Source organism: Oryza brachyantha, chromosome 1 (genome assembly GCF_000231095.2).
Source record: "Oryza brachyantha chromosome 1, ObraRS2, whole genome shotgun sequence".
In the NCBI taxonomy this organism is placed as follows: domain Eukaryota; kingdom Viridiplantae; phylum Streptophyta; class Magnoliopsida; order Poales; family Poaceae; genus Oryza; species Oryza brachyantha.
Window position 1 is genome coordinate 16,486,699 of NC_023163.2, and position 18,010 is coordinate 16,504,708.

The 18,010-nt window shown below is 39.6% G+C and overlaps 2 protein-coding genes across 2 annotated transcripts; one reads left to right on the top strand and one right to left on the bottom strand.

The window, feature by feature from the left end:
- The first annotated feature begins 363 nt into the window (after positions 1 to 363).
- LOC102714781 (ATP-dependent zinc metalloprotease FTSH 5, mitochondrial) lies at positions 364 to 5,684 on the top strand. Its single transcript, XM_015843743.2, has 7 exons — positions 364 to 706; positions 1,439 to 1,526; positions 1,851 to 2,111; positions 2,918 to 3,154; positions 3,243 to 3,367; positions 3,933 to 4,409; positions 4,483 to 5,684. The coding sequence occupies exons 1-7, from the start codon at positions 680 to 682 to the stop codon at positions 5,395 to 5,397; spliced, it is 2,130 nt and encodes a 709-aa protein (XP_015699229.1). The 5' UTR covers positions 364 to 679; the 3' UTR covers positions 5,398 to 5,684.
- Positions 5,685 to 5,753: 69 nt separating this feature from the next.
- Positions 5,754 to 8,846, bottom strand: LOC102709518 (glyoxylate/succinic semialdehyde reductase 2, chloroplastic). The gene is made up of 11 exons (XM_015843744.2): positions 8,558 to 8,846; positions 8,326 to 8,391; positions 7,837 to 7,912; positions 7,320 to 7,375; positions 7,139 to 7,223; positions 6,936 to 6,996; positions 6,778 to 6,830; positions 6,614 to 6,684; positions 6,443 to 6,515; positions 6,257 to 6,361; positions 5,754 to 6,165 (listed from the first exon to the last, which is right to left on the bottom strand). The coding sequence occupies exons 1-11, from the start codon at positions 8,767 to 8,769 to the stop codon at positions 6,004 to 6,006; spliced, it is 1,020 nt and encodes a 339-aa protein (XP_015699230.2). The 5' UTR covers positions 8,770 to 8,846; the 3' UTR covers positions 5,754 to 6,003.
- Positions 8,847 to 18,010: the final 9,164 nt, after the last annotated feature.

The following is an 18,010-nucleotide window of genomic DNA, read 5'->3' on the forward strand; positions in this document are numbered from 1 at the left end:
CACGAGCAGGCTGTTACCCAAACAATAAGAGAGGCATTATCGACCTAATATTAGGTGCAAATAAACAGTTTATTTTAAATCCGCGCACATATAAAAGGAAACCATGTTACACCACAGCAAAGAACTCATTTCTACAGTCCACACAGCAAGGAAATGGCCACATTTTGCCTGTCCTAGTAAAATTTGAACGAACCAGTAAAAAAAAAAGAAAAAGAAAAACCGCGAGGCCTGCTGGGCTGGGCCGGGAAGCCCGTCCCAGAAGTGAAAAATATCGCAGATTCCTATCGCAAATGAAAATCACACATATTTAATAACAATACAATAAATAATAATAATACTGGAGTATAATTTTTCGGGCAAGTAGCCGAGAAAAACTAAAACTTCTCTCTCTCTTCTCCTCTCAGCTCGCCTTGTGTTGTGTGTGCGGTGACGTGGGCCATCCCCTCGCCTCCATTTTTCTCCTGCCCGCCGCCGGCGAATTCCTCCCCTCCGCTCGCCGCCGCTCGGGGCCCTCCTCTCTTACCCTCTCTCGCCGCCTCTCCTGCTCGCTCGCCTTCCCACCACAGCCCCTGCCGCCGCCGCCGCCAGCAGGGTTTGTTGCTTCCTTGGGAGTTGGGTTGGGATCTCGTGGGGGAGGGGCGGCAGCGGAGGGCTGCGGATTAGGGCTTCTTCCCGGCCCATGGCGTGGCGGCGCGTCCTTTCGCAGGTGCGTTTCTCGTCTGACCTCTTGTCTCTCTCTCTTCCCTCCGCGCCCGTGCGCGCGCCGCTTCTGGCCGGTGGTGAGGCGGTGCTGGTCGGGGAGGACTCGATCTTGGGCGGTGGGGCGGGGGTGTGGTTTCTTCTTGGAGTGGTAATCCCCGGCTACGTTCGTGTGGATGCCCAATATGCCCCGTATTGGGAAGCCAGATGCTCTCGCCGATTAAGCTGGTCATTTCTTGACCTGGTTAGCATGATCCTGTTCGTGTCTGGATGTCTGTAGTTTAGACTAATGCGTTAAAATAACAGAAAAAAAGCGCCTTGTTTTTAATCTAACGGCTTCTCTTTCGTGTTGAATATTATCCGATTAGTGTGCCAACCTATATGAAAATTTTGCATTAGGTTGCTAAAATTAAGTCCATGAGTTATGTTAGCTTGCAGACGTGTGCTTGTCCAAGCTTATTGGTGCTGGTAAACACCAAAAGGAAACTGCGGTTGAATAAGGATTGGTGTTACGATCAGGGGCGAAGCTAGAGCGAAATAGAGGGGGGTGCCACTGATTTAGTTTTTAGTGCTACAGGTATTTGAATTTGGATTGGAGGAATGAATATATGGTGAAAATTCATAAACTTTAGTTAAAATTTTTTCCAATGGGGGTTCCTGGGAACCCCCCCTCGTACATGCAGCTTTACCACTGGTTACGATTATTTGATGCAAGGTTATGGTGTTTCTCTCATCACAGGTTGCTAGGAACCGATCGGCGTATGCAATCTGCAATGAACTGATAACCTCCAACCCATCGAGGATTCTTAGAGGTGACATCGGCGCAGGTATGCAATTTTTGTCTTATATATGCGAGCTCAACCAGTTTAGTCATGCAATGGCAGTTCTAAAATTTCGGCTTTTCAAAATTTAATATGAGATTCTGCTTACTGGGATATCTGGCATCTCTAGTCTCCAAATATTAAACACATACCACGATTGGTGTGTTCCTCTTTTTTCCTTTTCTGGAGCTGTCAAAATCTGCTCATGATGACTCATTATTCTACTCCATATTACTTTCTTATAAGCAGCACTATTGTTTCCATCTCCAGTTATGATGAATTTCTTTGCACTTTCTTATTGAACTATTTTTTGGGGGTTTCTTAATACAGGTGGAACACTTAGAAACTTGCATGAGAGGTATCAGTCAAGCTATGTTGGTAGCTTTGCACGGAGGATGCGACAGATGGACTCACCAAGTGAAGCCTCCCTGCTAAAAGAAATATATAGAAGTGATCCAGAACGTGTCATACAGATATTTGAAAGCCAACCTTCATTGCATTCCAATCCCTCAGCACTTTCTGAATATGTAAAAGCTCTTGTCAAGGTTGATAGGCTGGAGGAGAGCACCTTGCTTAAAACATTGCAGAGAGGTACTAATATCAACCAACACCTTATCTGTTCTGGGACTATTCTGCTGCTTTTGTGTGGGCCATGCTAATATTGTTTATTTTCCTTATTTGAAGACTGCAGAGGGCTTCATTAGCTTGCCAAATATGTCATGCTGTTATGTTAATCTTGCATTTGTTGCCTGCTATCTAAGAGATTGTGCTTGTCAGTTATCACTAATATGATGGTTCAGTTTGTCATTAGGTCATACAAGGAAATTAAACAAAACAACAGAAAACAATTATTCGTATGCTAGCACGTTTTTGTAACCTTGACACCTTCATCTCCTACTGTACCTCTGCTTATACTAATTTGTATTTCTTCATATCCTGTGGACTGTGGTTATGATAGTTCAACTCTTAACAAGGAAATTACTACTGCCTCCATCCCCAAATATTACTACCTTTGTACAGTAAACTTTTGGGACAGAGATAGTACAAATTTCAGCAGTTAACAAATTTATGGACATCCATCCTAATAGGGCATATAATTTTTGCCATGAAAGTAGTTCCTTATGGCATGTGGTTATCATGTTTTTTTGGTTATTGGTTTTTACAACAGTGGGATGGACCATAATCTTGAGCCACATATTTCTAGCTTGCAAGGCTAGTCCTATTTGATTTCGCCTTCTCAAGTTTAGTTTGAGTGAAACTGAATAGTATAGTACTGTCCTTGTCTGCCTTTGACTAAACTTCTTTCACTTTGAGGCCTGCTTACAGTTCCTTCAATCAATAATGGTGAGTCTTTAATTAATTTGGTCTAAAACTCCATCCCTGCATCATCCTTACAGGTATTGCTGCTTCAGCAAGGGAGGAAGAAAACCTTGGCAGTGTTTCATCATTTAAGAGTGCTGGCCAAGTGACAAAAGATGGAATTCTTGGCACTGCAAATGCACCCATTCACATGGTTACAGCAGAAACAGGTCAATTTAAGGAGCAGCTTTGGCGTACCTTTCGAAGTATTGCACTAACATTCCTCCTGATTTCGGGCATTGGGGCTCTTATTGAGGATAGAGGAATAAGCAAAGGTTTGAATTTGTGGAATATCTGAATGACTAATTCCTTGTTGTTAACTATACTTATTCTGGTGTAATTCTGATTGATAAATATGTGTAGGCCTTGGTCTAAATGAAGAGGTTCAACCAAGCATGGAATCTAATACGAAATTCAGTGATGTAAAGGGTGTAGATGAAGCCAAAGCTGAACTTGAGGAAATAGTTCACTACCTCCGAGATCCTAAGGTAAATGCTTTTGAGCCACTAGTCAGAAAAAATGTTCAGAGTCTAGGTGTTTGGATGAAGAGTTATCTCAAGTTGAACATGTCTCTTACAGGTTTATCTCCCATCTGATAATGATTTTATGCTAATTAAATATTAATATTTAATAGGTTCAAGTTGCCCAGGTGCAATGGATTAATTTTGGCATACTAACAATGTAAACTGTTCTGCGATAGATTATCTTAACTTTGTTCATTTTACTGAATCACGAGGCATTGATAAACTAATGCTTTAAAACATTTGCTTCATTTTGTTGACAATGTCTATCTTGTTGGTTCTATTTTTTGGATGTTGTTATATATTTGATAAAAGCTTTATAGATAGACCTTTTCAATTTGTTTCTTAATTCTAGGTTGTTTAGCTCACATCTGATAATTTAGATGACGTGTGGAGTTGATGTCCAGTTATGTCACATATATCTGTTATGCATTGTTAAGCCCATAAATGATGCGAGGATTTATCCCCTAATTTCATCACATGCATATGTTATATGGCGTTCACAAATGACAAGCTGCTTCTTTGTTTTCAGCGTTTTACACGTCTTGGTGGAAAACTTCCAAAAGGTGTCTTGCTGGTTGGCCCTCCTGGCACTGGGAAGACCATGTTAGCGAGGGCTATTGCTGGGGAAGCTGGTGTTCCCTTCTTCTCATGCAGTGGAAGTGAGTTTGAGGAGATGTTTGTAGGTGTAGGAGCTAGAAGAGTCAGGGACCTTTTTGCTGCAGCTAAAAAACGTTCTCCCTGTATCATATTCATGGATGAAATTGATGCGATCGGTGGGAGTCGTAATCCAAAGGATCAACAGTATATGAAGATGACGTTGAACCAGTTGCTTGTCGAGTTGGATGGCTTTAAGCAGAATGAGGGGATTATTGTCATTGCTGCAACCAACTTTCCTGAGTCCCTAGATAAAGCGCTAGTGAGACCTGGGCGCTTTGACCGGCATATTGTTGTTCCAAATCCAGATGTTGAAGGTCGGCGGCAAATCCTAGAGTCCCATATGTCGAAGGTATTTCCTGAGAACTTTTGAACTCATGTTTGTCCTGACAAATGGAATGTCTTATCCTTACACATGATTGCAGGTACTAAAGAGTGATGATGTGGATTTGATGATCATTGCCAGGGGAACACCTGGATTCTCAGGTGCAGATCTTGCTAACTTGGTAAATGTGGCTGCTCTTAAGGCTGCCATGGATGGGGCAAAAGCCGTTACAATGAACGACCTGGAGTATGCGAAGGACCGGATCATGATGGGCAGTGAGCGCAAGTCAGCGGTTATTTCTGATGAATCCAGGAAATTGACGGCTTACCATGAGGGAGGGCATGCCCTTGTTGCCATCCACACAGAAGGGGCTCACCCTGTTCACAAAGCTACCATAGTGCCCAGGGGAATGGCCCTTGGGATGGTGGCCCAACTTCCGGATAAAGATGAGACAAGCGTGTCACGGAAACAGATGCTGGCAAGGTTGGATGTGTGCATGGGAGGGCGGGTCGCAGAGGAGCTTATTTTCGGGGATGGTGAGGTGACATCTGGTGCTTCATCCGACTTTAAGCAAGCAACTGCAGTGGCAAGAGCAATGGTTACCAAATACGGTATGAGCAAGCAGCTTGGCTTTGTTTCATACAATTATGAGGACGATGGAAAGAGCATGAGCACAGAAACAAGACTCCTGATTGAGAAGGAGGTGAAGGTTTTCTTAGAGAATGCATACAACAATGCAAAGACTATTCTCACCAAACACAACAAGGAGCTCCATGCTCTAGCCAACGCACTTCTTGAGCATGAGACTCTCAGCGGAGCCCAAATAAAGAACATATTGGCCCAGGTAAACAATAAACAGCAGCATGAGCAGGAGCATGGCATCGAAGCTCCACAGAAGACACCAGCTGCACCATCTCCGGCGGCATCAGCTGCAGCGGCGGCAGCCGCCGCCGCCGCCGCAGCGCAACAAGCTGCGGCGAAAGCCAAGGGTGAAATCGCTGGTATCGGATCTTAGCGGTTACCACATGATTGTTAGATCGATTGACAGCTCTTGAGGATCGCGAAGAGTATGCTAAATTGCTAATGCTGCTGCAGTTTTCAACAGAACATATTTGATCGTGTGTAAGCTGTAATTCATTTCATGTTCCTCAAGTGTGTGGTAAGAAAGCACAGAGATTGTACATTGTAGCAGGCACATTTAGACTGTGCTTGAATCTGAATTTTGTACCACATGGCTACCACACACACGGAAAATACTGTTGTTTACATCCTAATAATTGCCACTGTTCGGCCTACCTTAGACGTTGGATGGTTATACCTAACAGAAAAGCTGTTGTATTTGTCTTCTCTAAAATGGTGTGCTCATGTAGGTAGCTACTGAGTCCATTTCTGTATCGTTGCTGAATTTTACATGTAATGGCCAACAGTAATGTTGGGATCAGATACTTGACAGTTTCAGGTCTCCTGTCATCAATCAAGTTTTTATTCTGTCTGTAAAACAAGCATCGCTTCCTGCAACAAAATTGATAAAATTGGTATGGTTCCAACTCTTAATCAGTTGCAAGCCCATGCTACATCAATGGCGACTCAACAAACAATTCCTATGGCTGTGATGATCTGTTCACTTGTTCTGCTCCTTTGCCTTCAGCGCCTCGATTACGGCAGAGAAGTCCTGGTCCGCCAGCCCAAGCGATTTCGCGACCTTGTACAGCTCGTTTGCAGCTGCAACCGTAGGAATAGACTGGGACACCGATTCTGCCAGGGCCAATGCAAGCCTCAAATCCTGCCATGAAAATCCAGTTTTTTGCAGTGCCCAGAAATCAATTATTGCTGGTTTTTAGTGCTGGCAACATTAACATGCAAGTAGGGGCTACCTTCTGCTGATGCTTCAGAGGAAAAGCAGTAGGGTATGCAGCTTTAACCATGGAAGGGCCCTTGAGGGAGAACATGGGAGCACTGATAGCACCTTGCGAAATAACCTGTAAAGGAATAATGTATCATATCCTAGATTAGATTCTTCTCCCTGGGTATTTTACCACTGCAGATAAGAGCTAACCTACCTCAACAAGAGTATTGGGGTCTAAACCGACTTTTTCACTCAGGAGCAGTCCCTCTGAAAACGAAACCATCATGCTGCAGTGTTGTGCCAAGAACAGAATTCAGTGATTAATATCCACAGACTACAGGAGTAAGGCTGCTAGAATATTGAATGTAAAGGACTTCTTTGGTACCTCCCCATAACCATATTAACAACGAGCTTCATGGCTGCACCATTACCAACGTCACCAAGAAAAAATCTTGACTGGTTTCAGAGTAAGGACAGTGTGTTAATGCATTTCCTTGGTTCAATATGAGGAGCTAAATGAAGTACTGGTTGTAGATAAGAGAAGTTAACCTTGCCCATAACATCAAGGAGGGGTGCCACTCTATTGTACAAAGGTTCATCACCTTACACAAACGTATGGACAATTTCAGGCAACATAATAAGGAACATGGTAGATGCATTTTCAGTGTCAGAATTACCAAGCTTGGAGGTGTCAGGTGGAAGTTTACCTGCAGTAAGAAAGATAAGCAGCCCATCTTCAGCTGGCTTTTTTGAGCCTGAAACTGGAGCCTACTGAAAAGGCGTCAAGTTAGCATTGGACCAAACAGTACAAGAGCTGAAATTGCATTACTAGCGACACATCGAGACAACGCAATCAACAGTTCAACACATGACGAGTAGGGTACATGCAATGGCAGGGACCAGAAACTACCTCAAGGAAAGATGCCCCAGTATTTGTAATGTGCTTGCCAATCAACTTAGACGTAGCAGCGTCAACCGTCGACACATCCACATACCTGTGACAGACAATGCAATATTAAGAGATAATGCTATCTAGGCCAGCACATGCTGATGCTCCAGGCTTTCTGATGCTTTCTGAGAGCAAGGCTTACCCTTTCCCTGGGGACATCCCTTGCGCAGCTCCATTGGCCCCGCATGCAACCTCAACCTGTGGACGTACAAAACCGTTATACGAATGATTAGATCTGCCATGTGAGCTTTCATCAACAGAGAATCGTATTGCAGATGTGCAGTCTGAGTGGCTGTTTGGATCCAGGGATTTTTTTAAGTCCCTTTTCACATTGGATGTTTGGACGTTAATTAGGAGTATTAAACATAGACTGATAACAAAACTAATTGCATAAATAAAGGCTATTTCATTAGACAAATTTTTTAAGCCTAATTAATCTATGATTAGCAAATGTTTATTGTAGCATCAAATTCGCTAATCGTGAACTAATTAGACTCAATAGATTCGTCTCGCAAAATAGTCCAGAGTATGATGTGGGTTTTATTAACAGTCTATATTAATGCTCCTAATTAGTGTCCAAACATTCGATGTAACATAGGCTAAAAAAAAGTTAGAGAGAAACAAATAAGAATTGAAAATTTCTGTAGCGAAGCATATACCGCGCTCGCAGGATCAGCGAGCATCGCAAAGGTCACATCGCAGGAGGAAGCGACATCGGCCGGCGAAGGCTCGTACCTGTAGGCAGGCAAGGCATCCTCTTTGTATCAAGCAAAGTGGTTGTAGCACATATCTTTATTTCTGAAATAGAATGCTGCATCTTTTTTTCTCTCTTTTCTCTCCGTCTGTCTGGGGTCAGCATGAACAGTGTGAAGCTGTCTAACACGGATGAACAGAAAATTTCTCGTAGCTGTAAAGCATCTGTGCTCTTCGAGTGGGATTTCACGAAAAGAGCAAATCACGTTGAAAAGAAAGCATACAGCCACACATGGAACGCAGGTCCTCCAGTTGCACCAGTGATGCAGAGCTGCATCGCATTGCAGCAGGTCGTCTATCCATGGTGCACCATTGTGTGATCCATTCAACAAGCTAGCTACACTACTAGATCATAAGGTGAAATGCGTGAAATGCACGAAACGGTGGTGACATACTTGGCGCCGAGGGTGAGGAGCGGGTCGCACTTGCTCTTAGTCCTGTTCCACACCGTGACATCGCACCTGCGGCGGCGACAAAGAGGAGAAATGTAGCAGCAGCAGCGAACAGGAGAAGCCATGGACACGTAGTAGCAGTGAAACCGCACAAGCAGAAGATGACGACGAGAAAATTTCACAGGAGAGGGAAAGGGCAAGGACAAAAAAAATGTCATAGGAGAGGGAGGCGTACCCGGCATTGAGGAGGTTGGCGGCCATGGGGGCGCCCATGATCCCGAGGCCCAGGAACCCCACCCTCCCACCGAACCCTGCCCCCGGCGGCGCCGCGGCGGAGGCGGAGCACGAGAGGATGAGGCGAGCTCCCCTGGCGCCGCTCCCGCGACCCAGCCGCAGCGCGGGCCCCGCTGCCCTCGCGCCGCACAGGAGGGAGGAGGCCGCCGCCATCGCCGCCTCCAGCTGGCAGCTGCAGAGAGAGAGAGAGAGAGAAAGAGGGAGAGAGGGGATAAGGAAGGAGGCGCTGCTGCTGCCGCCGCGGCGGCGGCGGCCTCGCGTCCGGATTTGGGCGCGACGCCGACGCGCCACTTCGGCTCCACCCGACCTGGTCTGACCCGAACCAGCGTCATCGTCATGGTGATGGTTCGGTGCGGTGCGGGTGCGAGTGCGGTCCGAGCCCGACCGGACACGTGCGCGCGCGTCACGCGGCTCCTCCTCTCCTCTCCACGCTGGTGTTGAGTTCGATCTTATCCGAGTCGTCTCCGACTTGTCGATGCCACCAGCCACACAAAGGTGGCATCCAACGTGTTATATCACGTGTGTGGTCTCTCAGAAATATTTATTACTCATTCTTCACCGTGTAAGAATTTCTAATACTTATATTTTCACGAATGTTAATAAATCTAAATATACGCAAACAATACAGAGTCTAAATAAGAAAGTTCCGTTCCGAACAAGCTCATTTTAAGGGTGTGTTCGGTCGTCTGCATATTCCTAATGAGATATGACCGCTTAGTTTTATTTTTTTAATGTATTTTGTTTATGGACGAAGCTGAATAGGGTGGCTCAGGAAATGAATATTTCATGAAAAATATTGGATGAGTTTATTCGGACGGATTGGCTAAATGAACTCATCCAACTTCACTGACCGTTATCATTAACGATTATTTAGTGATAATTAGCTTATTTTATTATTAATTAGTAAAGTTAACATTAGTAGTAATTAATGATTATGGATATATATTTTATTGTTAATTTATACTAATTATGATAAGACATATGATGATTAATTTATATTAATATTTAATATTTTCTTCGTTTCATATTATTAGACTTCTAATCTGTTCTCGCGTAGATTCATATATACAAAACATATATATTGATATGCGTATAAATCTAGACAAATATAGAAAATCTTATAATATAGAACGGAGGGAGTAGTAATTCAATATGGTCATCCCATTCATACTCATACATCCAACAAAACAAAAAATTGGATTATCCTATCATCTAACCAAACATAGAACTAGATAATCATATCCTTGAAAGCATGAAGGGCTACCTTCCATCTCACCTTGATTGTTAACCAAATACATCCTAATAAGTTGACCGTATGTGCCCACCTCCGCTTGTTGGTGCCACTCCTCCGCGTTACTCGCCAGTGTCGTCTCTTCCAAGCTCCTCCACACAACTCACCGGCACTACTCCTCCATGCTATCCCGTTCACCGACACTTATCTCCGTGACTCCGTCAACACCCTTCATGCTACCCTTGGCGTACAACACCGATAGTATCATATTATATCAGCTGGTATCATCTGGTTTATAATGTATCTTATCCGGATGAGATTCTGTCCTATAATCGATTTATATAAACAATATATTGATTAATAGATAAATTTTAACATTTTCAAAACGTTTTATAGTATATGAAACGGGGGTGTAATACTTTTACCGCTCTAAAGAGGTGAATGGTAAAATATTTAGCACTGTGTCGGAGAAAATGTTGTCCAAGGGTTTAAACATGCTTGTTGCACAGTGACAGATAGTTAAATGGCCCCTCCTTCAGCTACGCAGTTGTTTTTCTTTCACTTCACGAAGTTTTGGGATTATAACGTTACTTTCTCACTTTATAAATATATAACTCTACTGACTTGTCACGTAACATTGAATTATTTGTTTTATTTAAAGTTTTTTTAAATACACAAGTATATTAGTCATTCTACGATTAATCTTAATGAAAAAACATAAATAATAACAAAATATGTAATATTTACATAGTGTTTTTAATATGATGGGTGATCAAACGTCATATTAAAAGTTAACAGCTTTATGTATAAATAACATTAAGGCCGCGTTCGGTTGGATGTACGGTAAGTTAACTTATCCAGTACGGAAAACGTAGCAATAGATTAATACATAATTAATTAATTATTTAAAAAATATAAAATAGATTAATATGATTTTTTAAAACAACTTTTCTATAGAAAATTTTTACAAAAAGTACACCGTTTAGTAGTTCGGGAAGCGTGCGCGTAGAAAACGAGGGTGTTAACTTAGGGGAGGTGGTGAACGTGGCCTAAGACACTTAGATACCAATGGGCGAAAATTTTTCTCTATAAAAACTATATGCGGAACCAATATTTTTTTCCATGTTGCATAAAGACATGCACGCCATAACACACATGCATCAGACTCACACACCAATAATTTTTGGATGAAATATGTTTGAATTGAGGTGAAATTCAAATCATTATATCATGAATTATTATATCATGAATTGTCATACATAACTTGTAGTCATTGACTCACAACTTTTTGGTGGGGTTTTATCACACTGCCTTCTGCAGTTCTAAAGAACTTTTGCATTCTCTCTTTTTCCAGTGTCTATCTATCACTCAGGACATATTCCCGTCGCCATTACCAGAGGCAGATTTAACATACAAATGATGAGAGGCTCTAGACCCCAATCAAAATTTATGCTCCTTAGGTATATCCATAGGACCATAGTAGTATGACTTATGGGCTCCTACTTTAATAGAAAAATGATAATATCTCAGAGTTTTTATAAGTTGCAATGATATGATCAGTTTCACTTGACTTTTTAACTGTTCTATGAGGTAGAGATACATATCCCTAGTTATTTTTTATCATACTTCTGCCCCTGGCCGTACTCCATTTTTTGTGGTAGGCCACCATCCTCTAACCTCTAGGACGGGAAACCTCTGTTCTCTCCTTCACCAGAACCTGAAATCTAACCACTCATAAGCTTTTTCTTTGGCATTTTATCGAAGATGGAGAATAAGATCATATATGGAGCATGAATCACAAGTTGAACCTAAATGTTAGAAAATCGTCACCCCTATTCTTAGGATGGTTGGTGAAAAAAAATCAAATGACATATTTAAAAAAAAATAATTTATAAATAAAACTTTGATATGCATATTCTTAGTGATCTAAATACAAATACTGAAAAATAAACTATGATAAAAAAAACTTAAAATTAACTTCAAACTAAAATTTAAATTTTAACTTATAAACACAAGAAAAAAAATAGGTCTCCGCAACTATTTCCTCTCTAGAACTTGTCACGTGATGACTTCATACATGATTTCATATTCTTCCATTCAAGGCTTGATCTTCCAATCGCAGAGACCATTTATCTCAACAAAATACTCCCTCCGTCCCTAAATGTTGGACACCGTTAGTTTTTTTATACATGTTTCACTACTCGTCTTATTCAAAAAATTTACATAATTATTAATTATTTTTATATTATTTTATTTATTGTTAAATATACTTTTATGCATATATAGAGGGTGTTTGGTTCCACACAACTTTTTTAAGTCCCTGTCACATCAAATGTGTGGATACTAATTAAAAGTATTAAATATAGGCTATTAATAAAACACACCCCATACTCTGGACTATTTCACGAGATGAATCTATTGAGGCTAATTAGTTTATGATTAGCGAATGTGATGCTATAGTAAACATTTACTGATCATGGCTTAATTAGGCTTAAAAAAATTTGTCTCATGAAATAGCCTTAATTTATACAATTAGTTTTATTATCAGTCTATATTTAATACTCTTAATTAACGTCTAAACATTCAATGTGATAAGAGACTAAAAAAAAGTCTCTGGATCCAAACACCATCGTAGTTTTACATATTTGATAAAAAGTTTTGAATAAGACGAATAGTCAAACATATATAAAAAAGTTAACGGCATCAAATATTTAGAGTATTACCAGAATCTGATTCATATCGTTGACTCTTCATCATCTCAAAGTGATCATCACTACTCCTTGACAGGATCATACGCTGTATTTTATTTTATTTTATTTTTCTCTCGTACATAGTCTAGGCAGGCATATATGCTCCGTGCCCTCCTTTACTTGGGAACCGGGAGAAGTGGGACTTAAGACAAATCATTGCACTACATTGGAATTAATGAAGGATATATATGACCTGATTTAGCTTTGCAAATATTCTCCCCACATCTTCTTTTTCACCTTTGTATGCAGCAGCATAGGGCATGTGATGTGGCCCCCTTTTTTTTTTCTCCTCCTCCTCCTTTTTATACACTATAATGGAGTGCCACTCTGCCTGGTATATGCAAATGGTGTGTGTACTAGTCTTTATGGAAAAAGGTTCTCAAAAAAGACTTGATGGATTAAGGATTTTATTATGCCTTAAAAACACGTACATTGGATGCCATTTGGCGTGTTTATCTTGAGTTCATTGCCACATCAGCGGCCATGATATCAAGAAAGATTGGAGCTCATTAGCATGAAAATGTAAAACCTACTACTCACCCCCTCTCAGCTCGATCTAGACCAAACTATGGGAACAAGAAATATCTCTAGAGTTTTCGCTGATATTAAAAATAGGTTTAATTAAATCGATGATTGTGATTGGCTTTGATAAAAAAGTATATAAAAAATTGGAGATAAGTGTGATTAATTGGATGATAAAGCAGGTGGATAAGTAGTTACATTTTTTTTTTACAAAATTTGAACGCTACGCTATACATTAGAACAGGCATAACTAATTTTACAATACCTTCAGAGTAAATCAAGCTATACCTATATTCAAAGCAAATCCAGCTGCATATATCATATAAAACTCTTAGTTTTTGCCGTCGCTGCGTGCCCGCCTCCGGTTGCTACAGTACAATAGGAGATCGATCTGTTTTTAACCGTTGATTTGCTGTGAGTTTGATGTGTTCCTACGATCTGGGCCGTCCAGCGTCCCATGCCCACTCAGGGTGCTACGGCAGGAGGCAGGAGGAGAGATCGACACGACGACACACCACCGAGTCCCCATGGACTCAGCCCTTCCGTGTCTCCTCCTCTCGACCACTCCGCACGCCTGTTGTTCGCAATGGTTGAATTGTTTTTCTTTTTCTAATCTGCTGCAGTTTTTATAATATATTATAACAATGCTATATTTTCGCCTCTACACTAGTGGCATACTTATTGTAATTATTGAACACGTATTTTAGTATTAAGTGTTTCAAAGCACGGACCCGTGGCAACACGCGGGACGCCAACTAGTTTCTTTAAACATATACTGACGTTAAGTTTTGGATATGATTTTTGATTCGTCTTATTATTGAAAAAATTAGTACAAACACAACAAAAAGTCATGCTTAAAATATATTTAACAATATTAATTCACAGAAAAGGTTTTCATAAAATAAATGATCAATTATTAAATATATATATAACTCTCTGACACAAGACCCTTATTATTGTAGTTCTGAAATAATTAGATCAAAATATTTACGGTTTTATAACGTTTATATTCTTGAAATGGAACAGACGGATGCAAGTACAAGACACTGGAAACAAAATTCACCAATCCATTTCAGCGTGTGCGGTGTACGTCATCTTAACGCTGCGCCTGCGCATGGTGTGGACCGCACAGGTGTCCTCCGCAGGACGACGAGAGAACGGTGAGTGCGGTGCCATGCCATCATCATCGCATAAACTAACTGCGGTAATAAGAAGAAAAAAAAACAGCGTTGTTGGATCCACCCTGAATGACGTTAACAGTTGTCCTATAATGCACCACGTCGCCATTCTGATTCTAAAGATGATTAAATATGTAGTTCATAACGATTACTCTTAATTACAATCCATGGAAACAAATTCTTAACTTGCTGTATATCACCTGAAACGTTTTCTGACTCTATATGACTGACATACAAGTCCCAGGTCTAACGGATCCATATATCGATAACTACTCATATGACAATAAATTAGAAAGAGACTCGTCCAGCATGATCAGTATGTCTCGAAACATACACGTTGACGGTGGAAATCTAGGTCGTGGCATGTGGTGTAATTTTTTTAAATCATTTTTATTTTTACGTTAAAACTAAACTCTCTCCTAAACTTATATCAAAATCTGAACCTTTTGGTCACATCATTCGACAGTGATATTGATATACTAGGCAGAGCGGCGTGCCCAAAAGTTTTAGACATATAAATAAGTTTTGGGTGGTTAGTTTTAAAATTAAAGAAGTTCAAAAATTAGTAAAAATTATATGGGTGCTAGTGTTTTAGGCCCACTTGATTCAAAGACAAAATATTGAATAGTTTATCCTATATGGTCATTTGAAAGGATTCGATCATGTTAGATCATATAAAATTCCTACGAGTGTCTCATTCTAGTCATGTTTTGGAGAAAATTTATCCTGAGGTTTAAACTCAGAAAGTTTTGTTTAATTATTTATCTCTCCTTAAATTCATATTTTTGGGATCCAATTAAAAGGTTGTTTTTATTTTTTTCGTGTGTGTTTGTAATATCCTTTTTACATTTTTACATTTGCATTCATGTCAAAATAATATGTTTTTTACTATTTCTTAATTTTCTATATCACATATTTCAAAGGAGCATTTAACCAGTTCATGTGGCATTCAGAGTGCATGCACTCTTTGAAACACAGGAATGGTAAAACATGGGATTTTGGTAGAAATGCATATGAAAACATGGGATTTTGGTAGGAATGCGTATGAAAACATAGGATTATAAAATAGATTAAAAAAGCATAGAAATAAACATTTCAATAGACCATATGAAACATAGGAATTAGATGAGAGATAAACTTAAAGAAAAACTTTCAATAGATTAGAGCCCTAACTTTTCTCTAAATCCACTTGTATTGAGGCATTCCTAAGAAATTTCGAAGGGCTTAATAGAATTTTTTTCTATAAAATTTGAATCCTATGAAATTCTCCAAAAAATCTTCCACAATTCCCGTAAAAATCCTCCCTTCAAAATGAAGTCTTCAAACTTAGGTATATTTTATTATTTATTTTAATAGTTAGCTAGATTGGAGATATGGAAGCCACAATTTATATATGCATTGGAAGCATTTCCCTATTGTTATAACTCATACTAGTTTAAATATCTTTATATGAAAGAGTAAATTTTATAAAACTACATGCGTAATGAACCAATTTTCAGAACCACAAGGTTTCTATTATATGGCAAATAACAGCATGTATTATAGTATTCCCTCCCCTCCCATTTTATTTGTATGACATTGGTTAGTTCAAAAATTGAACTAACCAACCTCATATATTCAGGTATGGAGGGAGTATATAGTTTCATAAACCACATGTTTGGACAAATATGAGTTATAAAATTATATATGAAATAATAACATATTTAAAATTGTTTGACACATTGTACACAAATTGCGACCGCCTAAAATTAATCAATTTTTTTTACTATAATATCAAGTCAAATTGATTAATAGTGTGTTTTTCTAAAACTCTTATACTACAATAATCATGGTTACGCGCCATGTGCAAAAACTTCAATATTTTTTTGCAACTTAGATCATAATACATATGCTCCTATAAAATTTGCTATATTTTAAAATACTACGAATGGTGGTGTGGTGTGGGAAAATCGAGCACCCCTTGTACTTTCATTTTGGTTTTTACATATTACTCTTTTAAAACTTCTTAATATTACATCACAACAAATGGATAGAAACATATAACATTAGATTAAGATATTTTATGAAAATAGGTTTTTTGTTTATTCTAGACAATATTATAATATTCCTTTTTATGTTATCTATAAGTAAAGCATTGTCATTTAGCTAGTATGCATACATATTGTACTGTTATTTGCGTACTGGCTGAAATTGCAAAAGTGAAATGCACAATAGCGAGAAACTGAGACGTCATCATCCCTTGTCGGCAAAAACAAAAAGGTCCCCAAGATAAACTTGGCTTGTTCTTGTCAAAAACAGTTCTTATCTTCCACTGTTCTATTTCTAGTTCATTTCGAAGCTTAGTACAGTACTTCCGTTTCCTCTGGTGTGTTAGTTTCACATGGCACGAAAGGAGGACATGAAAAAGAAAAACACAAACTACTATTTATTAATCACATTGCTGTTGCAACGTTCATAAAAAGAGGGATATTGCTTGTTGATCTAGTATGACTGTATGAGTATTAAAATAGAGAAAATGAAGACAAAAGTTGTCTCTCCCACAGTAGAAACAAACCAAATGCTGGTTGTAAGGTTCGTTTATATCTGTCGAAGTTGAATTCGCTATCGCTTATGCTTACTCTAAATTATACAAACGTTCAAAAGTTAATTTATTAATGATAAGATTTAATTTTAAAGTTGATCTTTGTATTTTTTTTTCATCATACATTATTTTGCCATGATTGTCTTCAATGCGTGAAAAACATGTATGTAAATATTTTACATATAAATAGCTTCTCTTTTGTAAAAAATGAAACATGTAGTAAACTTGCAATGTCATAAATAGCACCAAGGTTACGAAGAGAATTTGAGATTTGAATTATTTAAAAGACTGAGTTCCTAAATTTCTTTTAAAAAATGGTAATATATCAATTAGATATAGAGGTCAAAAGTATCCTTCACTAAAAAGTAAAAAAATATAAAAATAAACCGCAAGAACAAAGGCTCATGATTAGCTATGCATACAGAATTCTCTCTCTGTTGCTGCGAACAAATGAAGTGAACAAACACCACCTTATATATATTTCATAAAAGCACATATCTCCTCAAACAACAAATAACAATAATAAAAAAAAGAGAGAAGATAAGATTGCGTCATAAACACTCCCCATGTGCCCTGCGGCACCAGGATGGATAGGATTGGAGGCCCATACGTGTCGCGCCCGGAGGATCGCCGCTGAGTGAGTTCATCAAAGACCAAAAACCACGTCTGGGCCCACCTGTCATCCTCCCCCCCTTTTCTTTTTTTTTCTTTTTTTTTAACCTGTTTGTCGACGCTCCGCTGCCCGTTGGCGCCGTGAGGTTGAGAGCCGCCCGCCCGCGCTGGCCCTCCTGCTACGGGTACCAAGCCGATGCTACCCACAGGAGTTGTACTAACCGCTTCCTGCAAGTTGCTGCTCTCCTTTCTCGTACGTACTGTACCGGGGTGTAGTAGCAGTGCCAATACTCCTCCTCCTCCTCCTATTGCTTGGCGTTTAGCGTGACAGAGTGCTGATGGAGAATGAGTTGGAGTAATTTCAACAAGAAAAAAATAATTGCTCCCGGGCGGTTTCGCAAGCCACATGAATGATGAATCAAATCATACCAATCATATAACATCCCTTCGAATTTTGGATCGATCATCGTGTGATTTCAATTTTACTTATAAATCAAAACTTAAATTTTTTAATCGTAAT

Bases quoted from the DNA above. Each gene is read 5' to 3' on its own strand.
- LOC102714781 (XM_015843743.2), top strand. From the start codon at position 680: ATGGCGTGGCGGCGCGTCCTTTCGCAG. The intron at 1,527-1,850 runs GTATGCAATTTT...TTCTTAATACAG, and splicing joins TAGAGGTGACATCGGCGCAG to GTGGAACACTTAGAAACTTG. The intron at 2,112-2,917 runs GTACTAATATCA...TCATCCTTACAG, and splicing joins GCTTAAAACATTGCAGAGAG to GTATTGCTGCTTCAGCAAGG.
- LOC102709518 (XM_015843744.2), bottom strand. From the start codon at position 8,769: ATGGCGGCGGCCTCCTCCCTCCTGTGCGGCGCGAGGGCAGCGGGGCCC. The intron at 6,997-7,138 runs GTAGTTTCTGGT...CCTTTTCAGTAG, and splicing joins CTGGGGCATCTTTCCTTGAG to GCTCCAGTTTCAGGCTCAAA. The intron at 6,831-6,935 runs GTAAACTTCCAC...CGTTTGTGTAAG, and splicing joins GCTTATCTTTCTTACTGCAG to GTGATGAACCTTTGTACAAT.